General features: G+C 44.7%; 1 protein-coding gene across 1 annotated transcript in view; it reads right to left on the bottom strand.

Annotated features, from left to right (window-relative positions):
- Nucleotides 1-202: 202 nt before the first annotated feature.
- Nucleotides 203-17,117, bottom strand: part of LOC137413232 (inactive carboxypeptidase-like protein X2) — a 68,838-nt gene continuing 51,923 nt past the window's right edge. The window contains exons 6-15 of the mRNA XM_068098630.2: nt 16,754-16,913; nt 15,935-16,023; nt 13,720-13,843; nt 13,041-13,237; nt 12,677-12,859; nt 8,869-9,166; nt 6,414-6,553; nt 3,009-3,108; nt 2,700-2,924; nt 203-714 (exon numbers count right to left, since the gene is read on the bottom strand). Of these exons, the coding sequence (XP_067954731.2) occupies nt 503-714; nt 2,700-2,924; nt 3,009-3,108; nt 6,414-6,553; nt 8,869-9,166; nt 12,677-12,859; nt 13,041-13,237; nt 13,720-13,843; nt 15,935-16,023; nt 16,754-16,913 (1,728 nt within the window). The 3' untranslated portion in view covers nt 203-502. The remainder of the gene's footprint in view (nt 715-2,699; nt 2,925-3,008; nt 3,109-6,413; nt 6,554-8,868; nt 9,167-12,676; nt 12,860-13,040; nt 13,238-13,719; nt 13,844-15,934; nt 16,024-16,753; nt 16,914-17,117) is intronic.

Genomic DNA, 17,117 nt, shown 5'->3' with positions numbered 1-17,117 from the left:
AGATGCTCTAACCACAATACCATTTACGCTGGTTAGCTGATTAGGGTGGGCGGGGGGGGGGGGGGGGGGTTTGTTTGCTGATGTAACCTCCAAAATTTTCCATACTGCTTTCTCTTTCTGTGGTGGAGAAAATATCTTTTCAAGGGAAAATATAATTGGGTAGAGATCGATCCAGTAAAGAGTGAGATGGAGGGCAGAGAAATAAGTTGACATGTAAAAAATGTATTTCTTACATAAATGGCAATTTCAAAGCAGCAATTACATTTAAAATATAACATTCAAAACAAAGCAGTGTTATCATCTTTCTTTCACGTTTTGTTCCAGATTTTATTAATCTGTTTTATTTTCATTTGATGTATTTGGCTTGACATAGAAAAATGTCTTTTTCATCACAAGGCAGTTTCTGGGTTTGGTTTGGAGCTTCCACTGTTATTGAATGCTTGACCATGGAAGACTTTGAGGGGAGATGGGAAGGGTTTTGGGTTAACGATGAGGTAGGAAGTTAGCTGATGCTAGAACTTTGCTGAAGAGGGACAGCAGTGTTTGTTTTGGGAGGAGTAGTGTGAGATCGAGGAAGTAGCGATTGAGTGATTGGTCGTGGGCGGGTGCGTGGATGTCCACGACGATGCCCACGATATGCTCGCCATCTGTAGTATCGTAATAGGGGTCGTGCCCCAAGCCCCTCGAGAGGTCTCAAAGGAGTCCTGTCTTGCCCTGTGGAATAAAAAAACGAGGATTTAGAACTGTACTGAAGCTTTGTTTGGATTACATTGTGAAACAAGAAAGTATCTCAAAATGCAAAGCCCTTCCGCATCTGCTTTGTACTCGGAACTAAACTTAACGAAAACGACAGTTAAAAAAAAAATTGTACATTTTATTAATATGTGTTCTCCATATTCTCATAATTAAGGTTTGTTGAAGATTTGATGACACCAGTTCAAATGGTAAAAATGTTATGGCCTGGTCAAACACACTGAAGCTCAATGGTAAATAAATAAACAGGGAAGCGATTCATGAATAAAACAAACTGGGCGTCTCATGCTTGACGCGCTGCGGTGGTGCTAATAAAGGCTATTTATAGTCACTATAACTTTGACCTTTCACATTTTCACCCAATGTTTTTTCTCCATGTTCTCAGAATAAAGGGTCTGTTGAAAATTTGATGACAAAAGCTCAAATGGTAAAAGGTTATGGCCTAGAGTCCGAGACACACACACACACACACACACACACACACACACACACACACACACACACACACACACACACACACACACACACACCATCTCCTGCTGTGCTGCATTGGGGGGGTGGGCTAATATACATGGTTGGATCGATAGTGAGGTGTATCCTCATCACATTATAATGAAAAGGGGATGCATTTGGTACTTTTGCTTGACTTTCAATGAAATCGAAATTTACGAACATTCACAAACAGCTAATTTGTACAGCTGCTTCATCCGATAACTTTCAGCAACCTGGTTGAGCCGCTCAACAGAAAAATTTCATTTTACAGAGTGGAGGCGTGTTTTATGCCTGGATATTTTGAAGCTTAACCAGGAGGGGGCTACTGGAGAACGCGCGTGTCCTGGAGTTATTGGGGAAGGTCGGAGGGGTGAGACGGCAGAAGGAGTTAAAGCTCACAATATATGGTCGTGTAAAATAAAACAGTCCACTGGCCTGGTGTTGGCTTAGCGGTTAGGGTGCCGGCTTGGGATCCTAGGATCCTGGGTTCGAATCCCGATCGATCGCTGAATTAACGCCAGGGGGGTTGACTCAGCCTGTCATCCTTCCGAGGTAGGCAAATTGAGTACCAGCTTGCTGGTATGAATGATCACGGTGTGTACCCCGATTTAGAATAGGTGCACCGTATCCCTGCACATCGTAAGAGGCGACCAATGGTTGGCGTCAGGAAGGGCATCCGGCCATAAAAACATTGCCTCAAAACAGGGAACCATGATTGTCATGGGGCCCGCAAGGCTAACCCCCGCTCTAGCGGGGAAAATGGCCTTAAAACGATCATTCATTCATTCATTCATTCATTCATTCCACTGACCTGCCTGTGAAGTGAGAGCAACGTGCGTTGTGCTTTCGCCTCATCATGAGAGATATCAAGAGCTTTGGATTGCAAGAAAGACAGATGTTATGGTGGGTTTTGCCAGCCCATGGGGAAGAGTTTGTTTTTTATCATCTTCTTAAAGACTTGCACAAGATTCACTGTTTACAGTGGATCGCTGATCTAACCAATCCAACGGTATGCTTTTGTCGCTGGAAGTATGTTGTGGGAATTCCTTTCTCAGCTGAAGAGATACTTTGAATTTATTTTGACAGCTGCTATTCTGCTTTCTGCTCATAAAATCATGATTCATTTCCAGTAAAAGAAAAGGAAAATACTCTCATGGTCTGCATCAGGGAAATGAGGCTTAGTAGTTTGTGATGCATTTCTGGTCGACTGAAATGACCCTAACAAAGACACTAGACAGCCAAATATCAACATTTAATGCATCTACTCATTGAATGGGAGGTGATAACAGATCGATATGAGAAATGAGCAGGAAGTGCCATTGTAGGTTGAAAGAGCAACAATGGTGAAGCAGAATGATTATTGAAAGATAATGGTAGTCTAGCTAGTGTTAAAAATAGGGTTAAAAAACAAACATAATAGGGTGTGCGGGGCTAGGAAGCTGTGGTTCACTCACCTCGACGTCTCGCACGGAAACGAGCCAGGGCTCGCTGCCGGTGCAACCTCCTCAACATGGCACGAAGGCGCCGAGGATCAGATCGAGCCAAGACGAAGCTGCATTCACTTGCGCCCATCTCGTAGTCGACATCACACGACCTCGTAATGCTGGTGTGACCTTGAGCGCGTGCTGTGACTCTGTACTCTCCTGGGTTGAGCAACCGCCAGTAATCCCCATCTTCACCTAAGGCAGGAAGTACAACTCGGCATTTGGGACTCTGTTGAACAGACGTCAAGGATGGGGATTGACAATCATCTGTTGCTCTACCTGTCGTAATATCATGATCCAACTCCTCCACAGAGATGGTTGCCCCAGCAATTGGTCCCCCGTCAGCAGATTCGACAAACCCTTTGATTCCACGCTGGGCCTGGGAATAATGGTGATAAATTGTATTCACAGAATTGTACATGGAACTCGTGTTATTTTATTGCCAGGTCACAATTTCAACGTATTGTTGTGGTAATGCCTTCTATGGGGTACCTTTGCATAGATTTTCAATAGTTATTTTCCGTATTGCATGTAATAGAACAAGTGTGAGGTTATTTAATTGTGATATGGAATATGCATTGTTTTATGTATAGTAAGATGTCTTCCTCCCTCCCCTTTCCCTCCTCACCCCACAATGAGGCCTTAAGGCATAGTTATTTAAGGAATTGCCATTCGTTCATCCAAGACCATGTATGTGGGGAGAGGGATTATTAAACTGTTTTGCTTCCTTTTTGTATTCCTACCATGTGTGTTTTTAATGAATATACGAATGAATGAATGATCGTTTTAAGGCCATTTTTCCCCACTAGAGTGGGGGTTAGCCTTGCGGGCCCCATGACAATCATGGTTCCCTGTTTGAGGCAATGTTTTTATGGCCGGATGCCATTCCTGACGCCAACCCTCAGTCGCCTCTTACGATGCGCAGGGATACGGTGTACCTATTCTAAATCGGGGTACACACCAGGACACTTTATAAATGAAGCTTTACTGCTTTAAATACACTTTATAAATTCCCTTAGTCTCTGGATGATTCAAGTGTCTCTGATCGCTAGACTTATACATGTCTGTTAAAGGACTGATTGGTTCAACGGATAGCACTAGGACAGGACTGTGGCTGCATCCGTCGATTTCCGTCCAGTCACCATTAGTGTAACGAACGCATGGCACCAATGTCAATGGTTTTATTGGAATTAGGTATCGTGGCAAACAGGCCTGCGATCCAGCTCGGAACGAAACCAGACGGAAATCAGTCAATCAATCGGATGGAATAAGTCGGTCATCGTGACGGCATTGACGTGGTGCGTCGGGATTTGGACCGGGCAACTGGACTGACCCGACAGCTACAACAGTATTTTATAAATTCCTTGATACGACAATTTTTTCTAAACTCCACCCACCATCTGTCATTGACGGCTGTGAATAGTTTGAATTCTTATGAAGTCTCAAATTCCATGAGGGTGCGGTATTAGTAGGCATCCACAACCATCCTTGATCATGTTGTGGAACATCAGCCATGATCCTTATCCTACCGAGTTGAAAAAGGACTCTACTGAAAGTTCTGGTCCACACAAAATTCAGGATAATATTTTAGTGCTCATTATCTTCTAGGTTTCCGATTGTGCCACACAAACAGCAATTGTGCCATACCCCTGACACACCGCACATGGTAGAGATTGTGGAAGCCTAATTTGCTCAAGCTTAAACTGAGAAAAAGTGTCAAATGAATTGAACCCAACATAGTGTTTCTTTCCGGTAAATCGTTTCCCGGGAATTCTTGGGAAATTGATTCGGCATTCCTGCCTTTTACTGGTGTTTTCGGTTCAGGCTCTGAAAAATTGAGCTCAAACCATCTCTCGTGGCAAGTGTAGATGAGTTAGCACTTGTGCAGGCAGTGTGCTCTGTGCACCTCCTTTCTCAACACTAACTTGTATTTAATTGCTTTCAAAGCCATTCCACAACGAAGTTGACGATACAAGAAACGTGTGCCTTAGTAAAAGCCAGCTTCATACAAAATTACATGATGATTGGATGGAAAATGTGGCCAGTGCCATAGAATCGCACGTGACGTCATGGTGCAGAAATGTACCAACATACACTCAGTCACTGAAATACCGATTTTTACATTCCACCGATTCATGACTTGCCCACAGAGGAAGTGTTTCAAATGCTGTTGTTGGCCTTCTGATTCTGATGGACTATACTCTGTTACAGAGTGTCGGTGCTGTCGAAGCAGTTTCTTTGCAAGAGTGTCTGGGTGGTTTATCATTGCCTTCCCAGCTGTAGTAATGACAGGAATTTGGACTTTGTTCAGGGTGGTGGCAAAAATTATCCTGCCGTGGGATCTTCAATGTCCAGCTAATGCGGGCAGACGGGATGCCAACTTTAATGTCCATCCAAGGGACACCACACACATTGATGATTCACCCTACCTGTGAAACACCGGGGATTCCAGTTTATAGCTGGGTCGAGATTCGAACCCAGGCGAGATAGCTTAGAGGTGAGTGTGGATACCTCTTCGGCAAGAGTTCCCAAACCCAGGGTCACAACCCAAACTTGAAAAAAAAATCCTCAAAATCCTGGTTTTTGAGGGGGGTTTTCATGTCAAACGTTTTCTCCGACAATTTTTATCGTAGTTACCAGTACCAAGTAGGTCCCCGTATCATTTGGGTCACGAGGCGAATGTGATTTGAAATTTTGAGTCATGGACAAAAAAAAGTTTGGGAATCACTGCTCCAGGCCATCCTGCAAGCCCTTGTTGGCCTTTTGAAATAGAATAAAGACCCAATGAATAAGTCAAGATGATTGCCATCCACTTTGCATAAACACAAAGCGCACCATTTCATTGTGAACTAGAAAATAGATTTTGATGGGAATACATTGATGGATATGCCTCCACCCACGTTAATGTCAACCTACACTCACGTATGATCTCAAAGGTCACATGTGAAACGTCGGAGATAGACAACAGACTATCTCCTACGTATTGTATTCAAAGAGCACGTGACCTTTGACCTGTTGACCCCAAAATTGAATCCGTTCATCTTTGTATTGCAGTCGATCGTTGTACCAAGTTTGATTAAAATCCCTCCAGTGGTTCACAAGTACCACGGGAACAGCACACCGATGACGGACGGACCAATAACCTGAAAACTTCGGCTCCAGAGGTATTGGAATGCGATCTGTATAAAATTTAAAAAAACACCTTTAGAGGCCATTTTTTCCCCGCAAAGCGGGGGTTGGCCTTTTTCGGGAACCATGGTTGTTGTTGTTTTTTTGGTCCCCTTTTTTGAAGCAATGTTTTACGGCCGGATGCCCTTCCTGACGCCAACCCTTTTTGCCGCCTTTAACGACAAACAGGGAATTACCAGTGAACTGGTACTCAATTAGCCGACCTCGGAAGGATGACAGGCTGAGTCAACCCCTCTGGCGTTAATTCAGCGATCGACCGGGATTCGAACCCAGGATCCTAGGATCCTAAGCCGGCACCCTAGCCGCTAGCCCAACACCAGGATCTGTATGAAATAATTATTTGTGAAAGCAACTGTGTTATTGAAATTAGAAATGTCTTTGGACCCAATGGCAACCACCTTAGCTTATTGCTTCGTTATTTGTGAAAGCGACTGTGTTATTGAAATTAGCAGTCTTTGGACCCAATGGCAACCACCTTAGCTTCTTGCTTTGTACCTGCTCGATGAAAACCAGCAAAGCCTCCCGATTGTTCTCCCATTCCTGGGGTAACTCGACTTCATGTGGATACTTGTCACAGCCTAGTTCAACTGTCACTTCGAAGCAGTTCGTGTGGAGATAGGAAAAGTCCCCCATGCCTGAAAAGGGAAAGGGACATCATGAACTAAAGTGGCAAAATGGACGTTTGCAATGTCAAGGCCCAAATCGAGATTTATTAATTTTTTTACATAGAGAAATTTCAGCAGAAGTTTATTAAGTGAAAAACAAGAAGAACCACCTTGAGAGGCAATTTTTCCCCGCAGAGCAGGGGTTGGCCTTTTTCAGGCACCTGGTCCCCTTTGTGAATCAATGTTTTATGGCCGGATGCCCTTCCTGCCGCCAACCCTGTTAGTCGCCTCTTGCGACACACAGGGAATTACCAGTGAACTGGTACTCAATTTGCCGACCTCGGAAGGTATGACAGGCTGAGTCAACCCCCCTGGGGTTAATTCAGCGATCGACCGGGATTCGAACCTAGGATCCCAAGCCGGCACCCTAACCGCTAAGCCAACACCAGGCTTACCAGGCTTAACACCAGCAGAAGTTTATTAAATGGATCTAACAATATAAATATTCCAAGCAATGCGAGCGATTATGCAAAAACAAGTAGTTTATTTTGAAGATGCATTGAAAAATATTCCCATTTGCTAATGTTGGTGTCTGAGTCATACCAAAGACTTTAAAAATGGTACGTGCTCCTTCCTTGCTTGAAAAGGATAGAACACGGACAATCTCCATCGGTTGGCTTCCATGGGGAGGAGGAACTTCCTCTTGAGGAAATGCCCCGCTGAGCGAGACAAGCGGCCCCATTGTTATTGCGTCACTAGTACCCAGAGTATCCCGGGAAGTGATGGTGGCATTTCCTCCAAGCTCAGTGGCTGCGTTAAGTGTTTCTCGTGTGTGTGTGTGTGTGTGTGCCAGCTCTATAATGAGCTTTAGCCCATGCATTCAAAAAAATAAAACGGTTGGCCATTCGAGAACATTTAGTGAGAAAATTATATCCTAAAATTAATGATTTTAAATTCTCCAATGAAGAACATTTGTTATTTTTATTTTCACATTCTGCGATTTATTCATTTGTTGGTATTGAACTATTTCCTCTTAGGAATGGCAGAAGATTTAAAGTTGGCATTTCAAATAATAGATTGATCAATTTCCTAATAAAAGGTTAGCAACTGCATATTTAACCTCATCAAATAGATATTTGATTTTAAAGCTTACTAGCACACCCACTGTACAGAAGCGGCAGGAAGTGTCATGTTGTTATCCTCTCTGGGATATATAGATTACAGTGGATCTAGGATCGGGCCCCAAGAGCATCAGGGATGTATTCAGTTACCAAGTGGCTTAAACATTCGAGCAAACACTCAATCCAAAACCGTTGATAAGGAACGGCTGGCTTGGCAAGCGCTAGGAAAAAGGTGCAGTCCATCACCCATTAAACGGGATCCTTGACCAATGGTGAGTGAGGAGAGGGTCATGGTGCATTATGGGTGATGTGGGTGGCTGTGGTGATTAAAAGTGGGTGCAACGGGCGAAAGCAGAGAGAAGGTCGAATGCCACTTGTGGGAAAGCTGTGCACCTCACTCGTGCCACCTGGTCAGAGCCACAACCCACCCACACCAGAGCCACACCCTCTCCTCCCGAGCCCAGAGCAAGTGGGACGAGGCGGCCAATTCTGCCAGAGCAGCTGGGATTGTGCTTATATCCATCCAGCGGAGTTCTGCCATGGAGAAGCCGGTATTTCGTGTCCTGTGATTACCTCTGTCTCTCTACCGTGGAATGATTGGGCCCGCTAAGGACATAGGTATTTAAGGATCTCCATTCGTTATTGTTTTGTGGGCGCATATGTTCAGTAGTTGGGTGAAGGGGCTTTTATTGTTTGATTACTGCATTGGTTTCTTGTACCGTATTTCCTCCCCCACGAACATTGCTGTACTATTAAATATACCTGGTCTCAGAGTGAATTCGAAAAACGGTGATCATCTCTGTGATTAGGGAAAGTCCGTTGAGGACTAATTAATTGGCAATGGCAATTAATGCCGTACATCCAGTCCATGCTGCCGTCTCATTGACACACTCGCTCATTAATTAGAGACGAGGCATGTTGTACCAACTAGCGTATCACATCACTGATTCGACGGTACTACTGGCACGGTATCGGAGCGAAAAGACCCGTAATATGGCCTAGAATGGCTGGACCAGCTGGCTGTTACAGCCGCTGTTTGAGCGGCCCCGCTGGGATTCTTACCAGGCAACTGAGACGACCCACAGCTACAACAATATAATGATTTTTAAAATGGTCATATTCATTTTAAATGGTCATATCAAGTCTAAGCAAAAGCTCGAGACATCAGTCATTCGACTTAACTTCTACATCTCTCACACACCACCTTGCATACTTAGTACTTACTGCCAGCCACAGTGTGCCAGGAAGCTCCATTAATGATTCCGCCTTCTTTCCCGAAGTCATTTCCATGACAGGGTCGTTGCCCTCCATCGGCCATGTTGCGGTGCGTACTTGCATAGGCAAAGGCGAGCCATCGGAAGACGTGATCGTCGGGAGTCGCCGTGTATTCAAAACCACGCCACGCTGACCGGGCGAGATCAAACGGGTAGCTGGCAACAAGGTCACCACCATGCAGGTTTGCAGAAAGGACAAAAGGTATCCGCTGCATCCATGAAATCAGGGCCCTTGTCTCCACAGCAACCTGGTTGTTATGAAAAAAAAAAATACAGTCAACCTTTAAAATAACTACACACACTACCAAACCACATTGTATGTGGATGGGTGACACTGATGATACCCAGATGGCCTCCTCCTGCACCAAAGTTCCTTGGTGTAACTTCATCTACGAGGTCTTCAAACTTGAATAATTTCATGCTTTAGTAGAATCCTGATCCTCATTTGCTTAATCTTGTGTTTCAGAGAAATTTGAGTTTGAATGCCTCATTGATTCTTCTTCTTTTATATGCAGCGCGTGGCTGTGGGTAGCATCATTTGCTGGGGCCGCCGCTGTGCTGCTTATGCAGTGCTCCCTGTAAGTTAGAGCATGAATTAGGAATTTTTTCAGGGTAACACGCCTACTCTTAGTGAAGGTCATTAGGTAGACAAAATACTCTTTGAAAGGCCTTCTGTGTCAAAGTTCCTTACATTCTCTCTCCAGAAACACATGCAATCACAGCTTAAACTTTGGCAAACTTAAAAGTTTTTTTCTTTGTATAAAAAAAAAAATTGAGGCTCATGGAAGAGTTGGAACACAAAATGGACCAGAACATAACAAAAGAAGAACATACAACTTCTTGGATGGAGTAAGAATCTTATCAAAGGGAGAGTTAAGAGGACATGAGAGGGGGTGGGATGGGGTGAACAAACTGGATACAAGTTCAAATATAGGAAGAAGAGAAAGGGAAAACCGGGGATGAAACAGAAATGGAACGAAAAAGAGAGAGAGGGGAAAAAAGTGGGCAGCCATTTTAAACGAGTATCTATCTATAATTCCAGTAATCTCTGTGTGTATGTCTGTGTGTATGTCTGTGACCGCTGTTTCTCGACAACCACGGGTCCGATATACTTTAACCTTGCCAGGTATATTGCTGGGGACCTGAGGATGTGCCTTTTCAAGGTTTCATATTAATCGGAGAAGTAGTTACCGAGCTATGTCCAAAAAACGATTCAACCAATCAGAGAGCAGCGAGCTATCACGTGTGCCGAACGTGCCGAACAGACTCTGCCTCGGACGGCACATTTGAGAGCGTATTCATTTATTTCACGTTGGCAAACTATGTTGCCGCTATGTTGGCGTTAAACTATGTTTTAAAACTAATTAAAACTAATTTGCGATTCTTTCGCTTTCCTGCGCGTTTGTGCACTCTATGGCGATTTCTTTACCAAACTCCGCAAGCCGTTCGCTTTGGACCAAACCATTTCATGTAAATAGAGGGGGGGGGATTGTCACCGTACTCGCAAGCCGTTCGCTTTGGACCAAACCATTTCATGTAAATAGAGGGGGGGGATTGTCACCGTACTCGCAAGCCGTTCGCTTTGGACCAAACCATTTCATGTAAATAGAGGGGGGGGGGATTGTCACCGTACTCGCAAGCCGTTCGCTTTGGACCAAACCATTTCATGTAAATAGAGGGGGGGGGGGGATTGTCACCGTACTCGCAAGCCGTTCGCTTTGGACCAAACCATTTCATGTAAATAGAGGGGGGGGGGGATTGTCACCATACTCGCAAGCCGTTCGCTTTGGCTTTGCGAATGGACCAAACCATTTCATGTAAATAGAGGGGGGGGATATAATTTTACATATATATATAGTACGGGCATGCCCTAGTTGTTTAAAATTTAAACGTGACCGATTACAGTGCCAGTTGGGATAAAAGGTCTGGAATACTATTCTTTCAGGAGGAATTTTGTTGCTTTCCTACTGGGCACACCTGCAAAAAAACCCCCAAAAAACAGGCATTACTTTCGTACCAATCCCAGCACACCAGAAAGCAGACTAGTGGTCCTGTACAGACACTAGTGGCACTTTCCTTCATTACCAAAATGAACCTGTTCAAGAGACTATGCCATTTTGTTGGTGGGATATTAGAGAAGTACAATTGTTTGCTTCGGTACGTGCAAACCACCTTGAGAAAGACAATCGTGAGAGGCAGGTGTGGTGAGAAGCAGTCGGTCACACTTGACTTTCATGATGCATGCGGATGGATCGATCCCTATATGTGAAGAGCACTGAGAACCTTGAGCGCTTATGCACCTGCATGGAAACAGGTGACCACATACCACTTATCGGTGCAATTTCTGGCAAACGCCATTGAGCCATACCTGGCTATAAACAGCATACAGCAGAACTTAAATCCTACAACTATCGGGGACGCCTTTTTGCGGTGGTTGGACCCAACAATGCAAGTCGGGGCCAAAACTTCCGCATTCTTCCATACTGCCCGGATTTGTTAGGGCAGCGCGGTCACGGTCAGAGTGCCCATCAGTCCCCATGGACCGGCCTTCCCTCTTGTCTTTTCTCTCTCTCTCTCTCTCTAGTTCTCTCTAGCTCTCTCCAACTCTCCCTAGCTCTCACGAGCTCTCTCTAGAGTCTAGGTCTCTCTAGTTCTCTCTCACTCTCTCTTTCTCTCTGTAGCTCTCTTTAACCCTCTCTAGCTCTCTATAACCCTCTCTACCTCTCTCTAACTCTCGCTTTCTCTCTCCACCTCTCTCTAACCCTCTCTAACTCTCACAAGCTCTCTCTCTAGCTCTCTCTAACTCTTTCTAGCTATCTACAGATCTCTCTAACGCTCTCTCTAGCTCTCTCTCTCTCTCTATAACTCTTTCTAGCTCTCTCTAGCTCTCTCTAACTCCCTCTAAGGCTCCTTCTACTTCTCTCTAGCTCTCCCTGGCTCTCTTTCTAGCTCTCTCTAGGTCTTTCTAGCTCTCTCTAGCTCTGTCGTGGCCCTGACTTGGTGAAGGCCGGGGTGCACCATCCTGGATGTCGGGGATCTTTGGGTTGCTCCTGGGAGATCTTTCGGCTGTCGCCGTGCTGCGGGCTTGTACGAGAGAACTGTCCGGGGCTATTCAATAACAAGAACAACAACTTAAGTCCTTCGCCGTTTGATCAAGCCTAACCAAAAGCTAAATGTCAATCTCTTATCGATCAAACAAGCTTTCAAGGTTATGCCTACTCTTATCTTTGAACTGATTTTTGAAATACGGAGTAAAATGTCGCAGATGAACACTGACTGACCAATGCCACAAAGCAGTCTGAAACAAAGACGAAAATTTGAAAATCCACCTTTCTTTTATTTCTTTATTTCCTGGTTTTATTGGCCATCCATCTTATATGATTCGCCTTGAGGAGATTAGTGCTCATTGAATTTCAAAATCCAATATATATATCTTATAAAAAGTTGAATGGAATTTCTATTTTTGAATTTCCTTTCAAAGAATTTCAATGCAGTAGGAAGTCAATAGGCCCATCAAGCCTGTGCAACGGTTGCCGACCTATGGTTGTTTGTCCATGCTCCATCCTTTAAAAAGTCAGCGTCAAGCAAGGAAGCAGCACGTGCCATTCCTTCAGATCCTTGGTACAACTTGGCCGGGGTTCGGACTGTCGACCTCCCCAACCCAGAGCGACACTCTAACCATTACGACACAGTTCCATCAACTTCCATTATTAGGTCAAAAAGGGCAATGAGAAGAGAAACGATAATACAAACCATACCTTAGCTTCTTCAGAGTTGTACCAATCGGGGATGGGCAGGTGATGATTCGGACTTCGCCTTGACCCTCGTTCTTTATTGCTCTGGGATTCCCAAAGGATTGAAGTTAAATCGGGGAAATTATGGTTCAAATCGACTCCCTCTTTTGTCCAGCGACCAAGGGACCAGCCTGCCATCTCCGAGCCCTGTCGATGGTTACCTGGGATTAGCGGGTTACTTTACCTTGGGAAGAGGTTAACGCAAGCACGATGAGTTTGCGCAGAGATTGCAAGACAACTGACAGACACATGAGACATGGAACAGTTGATGATGTTTGTGAACTTTCAATGAAACACAAAGTTGCGCAGGTTACATGTGGATACTGACAGCGGCATAAGCGTCCTCGTATCCATCCGGATTTGCTGAGGGTAGAATGTGCAGACGAGTATTGTTCACGAGTGCCAACACCCTTGGGTTTCCAGCCTTGTATTCAAGGCACAAGAACTGGACTAACAGCAAGACCAGCTCTCTTCCCAACACCTCGTTACCATGAAGACCAGCCACCAACCGTACCTCTGGCTCCCCTAGGGGTGAGGAATGCAGTGAGATTTGAATGAATAACATACCCTACCTCATTCTAAAAGTCTTTCCCTTAAACCTTTTGTAAAGACATCCTCGTGATGTATCCCACGTTGCATTTGCTGTTTTCCTATATGTGACCTCTTTACTCTACTGAAATCTCCCATGAACCTCAACTTTTATCACATAGTATATGGATAAAAGCACAACGTCAACAGCCCGGAAAATGACAGATGTGTTGGTCTCTTAGAGCTCCTGATGACCGATGAGATGAACATGGTCAAGAGGACATCTGAGGGACGCACAATAGCAAGCTAATGTTTGGTTGAGGGTGACGACGACACCCAAGAAGGTTAGAGGTTAACTGAATTCATTCATAATTGGTGTTATAAATGACTGAGTGCAGATTCCCACTTCTCAAGGTGAAGTATGAAATGTTAGTGAAAGACACCGACTCGACTCACTGGGATATTCTGGCTGAATTTACCTGGCTCGTGTTGACCAGGGTTGTCTGTGATCTCAAAGGCGTATAGCTTCCGTCCCTCGGAGCTCCGTCCGATTTTATACACTCTTGTAATATTTGGGCACTGTTCATTCACTTCCTTCATGAGCTGCAAGCAAGAAAAACAACATTTGCAATTTGCGTGTTTAAATTTTATTCCATTTTTGTCTCTCACCCACTCCTCTTTTCTTTCTCTCTCCGTATGAGATAAGGGTCGTCTCCAGACATATCTCGTGCTTTGGATACAGTCTGGCATCCTGCCTTACTCTCTAAACTCTGCCTTTGGCATCCAAGGCCAACTCCACACATGGCTTCCTGATTTCCTCTACTCTCGTAGCCAACACACTCGACGGAACCCTTTCTTCTCCTCTCCCTATCGAGGCTGTAGGGCCCCAAAGCAGTGTTCTGGGCCCATTCCTATTCCTGATCACCATCAATGATCTCTCTGACTATCTGGAAAATTCTCTACTATTTGCTGATGACTCCAACCTCTGCCATGACTTCCCTCATCCTTCAGACAGGCAGGCTGTGTTCTCTTCAGATCTTGAAAAAAAAATCACAACCTGGTCAAACACTTGGAATATGCCTCTCAATCCGGCCAAATATCACTCTCACACTCTCCCTGAAAGGTCCGTTTGGCAACCCCTCTCATACCCCATCTACTTTCTTAACAATCTTCTTGAGGAAGTTCAGTCCCTCAAACTCCCGGGTCTCACTATGAGCCATGATATTTCTTGGGCAAACTACATTTCCTCCAAAGTTGGCCTTTGAAGCCAGCAAACCGACTGGGTATCCTTCATTGTACAAAGTCCGTCCTTGGCACACATGACCTTCATCCGCAGCTTGATGAAGTCCTGCTCTCCCCTCTGAGCTGGCTCCACACCCTCACAGCTTGTTCAGCTTGACGCCATGGAAACCAAGGAATTCAAGATCATTGGATTCTCCCGTAATGAAGCTGAGTCTATGGGCCTATCACTTCGCCATCGCTGACATGTCAGTTGTCTCTCAGTCTTCTACTGCCTCCTTTCTGGTCTTGCACCCTCTGCTCTTTCCTGCTTTGTCCCCTCCCACCCAACCCCTTCCCAGGTTTCTGTAAGGCTCACACGGCCTGGACACAATCAACCCCCTTCTGGTGAAACTACCTAAATCCAGGATCATTCCAACCTCTACTCGTTCGTTCTTCTTTTTTCATTCCTGTGGAACCACCTTCGACATCCTCTTCAATCTCCTTCTTCCCTCCAGGTATTCAAGACAGCTGCTCAACACCATCTCAGATCGTCCCCAATCCAAAACAATGATCTTTTCTACCCTCGTTAATCCCCCTCCCCCCCAAACCCCAGCCCATCCCCCCTCTCAAATTTCCAGTTTTCCCTCCTCAGACTTTCCGTCTGTATCCATTTTGTACACTTCATGTATCCTCTCCTTCCCCCTATTCCTAACCACACACATTGTTTGGCCAAGTCTACCTCTATATTGGCCTTCAACTCTGCTGTTGATGTTTACCCTTCTACTGTTGCTTTTATCCTGTTGTATCCTGATCCAGTCAGTGTACTAGTACTAGCTCTTCCACGAGCCTTGACTATGTATACAAAAAACTCTCTCCAAGTTTCTATCTCCATATTTCTCATATGACCTGGACAGACACACTGAAGCTCAATGGTAAATAAATAAAGAAACACGGAAGCGATAAAAAAAAAAAACCCCAGCTGTCTCGTGTAACGCAGCGGCGGACGGGCTGATAAGGCCCTTTCATTTGTACTCACTGTGATTGCATGCCCTTTGACATTTTGACCCAATTATTAATTCGTCTTTATATTCTCAAAATAAAAGTTTGATGGTAAAATAAGTAATGCTCTGGACACGTGTACACACACGCACACACACACACACACACACACACACACACACACACACACACACACACACACACACACACACACACACACACACACACACACAGTTGCAAAACCCAGTCCCCCACATTATTTATTTAAAATCTGAAAAAGAAATACAAAACAAATTAATAATTTATACATCTTTATTTTACAATCTGTTCATTTTGTTGATTTTTGTTTGAATTGCTGTGTTTAGGACAAGTTGGAGTGCATGTCAATGGCCTTTCACTACTCAAAAGTCAAGGCACAAGTCCTAATCATGACACCACAAACCGACAAACAATTATAAATCGCAAACAACCTGCCTGTCTCATCTCCCGGAAATCATGATGTCTGAAATCCAGCTGGTCAGACGTTGTTGCCTCATTTCGACCATAATAATAGTTGTTGGGATCTGCACAGAATGACGCAGGGACTTTCAAATCAAAACGTAGTGTTACGTAGAACACGTGGAACGTACAACAACATAGCAAGGCAAAAGCATGGTATGATTCTGTAATATTGTGGTTCGGATAAAGCTCCATTCCAAATAATCAATTGGACTAGTTATTTATTAAGGGGATGTGAATGTATTTATGGAAATTCCCCCTCCCACACCCACTTCCTGGTTTAAATACAAGTAAACTCCAGGAGTAAGAGTACAGTGGATACGGTTTCTTTCATTAGCCGAGCTGATTGGTGATTTTGGTTTCGAGTCCCTGTTTTCCTTTGGGGCACCCAGTGTAAAAAAAACATAACCACCTTTAGAGGCCATTTTTCCCCGCAAAGCGGGGGTTGGCCTTTTTCGGGAGCCGTGGTTGTTGTTGTTTTTCGGTCCCCTTTTTGAAGCAATGTTTTACGGCCGGATGCCCTTCCTGACGCCAACCCTTTTTGTCGCCTTTAACGACAAACAGGGAATTACCAGTGAGCTGGTACTCAATTAGCCGACCTCGGAAGGTATGACAGGCTGAGTCAACCCCCCTGGCGTTAATTCAGCGATCGACCGGGATTCGAACCCAGAATCCTAGGATCCTAAGCCGGCACCCTAGCCGCTAGCCCAACACCAGGGTTGACCAACCCCACCAACACCACCAACACCCAGTGTGAGGTCATATATTTAGCCACCTCATTCAACTGAGCCTCACCGGGCAATGGACAGCCATACAACTCCATACGTAGGCAGACGAGGCCATCGTTTTCCTCCTCGTTCCATGATCGAGGATTGAGGCGGACGTAGCGAGCCACAACGGGCTTGTAGAACAATGCCATCACGGGTGTGTCCTCATCAAAATTGCCATCAAAAACCTACAGCCAACAAAATGTACACAAGCAGATATATGCAAAACGTTTCTGTTTACATCATGCTTAGAAGGGTCTTACCATTACAAATAAGACACTATGAAATAATGAAATTACTGAACAGCAACTCAACTTGATCTGGAGACAATTTTTTAAAGGCCCCGATTCGAATTATAAACATTTCCCTTCATTCTTCAGTCTTAAGTTTGT

Source organism: Myxine glutinosa, chromosome 1, assembly GCF_964187855.1.
Source record: "Myxine glutinosa chromosome 1, kmMyxGlut1.1, whole genome shotgun sequence".
NCBI classification, from domain to species: domain Eukaryota; kingdom Metazoa; phylum Chordata; class Myxini; order Myxiniformes; family Myxinidae; genus Myxine; species Myxine glutinosa.
This window is presented reverse-complemented; position numbering and strand designations above follow the sequence as displayed.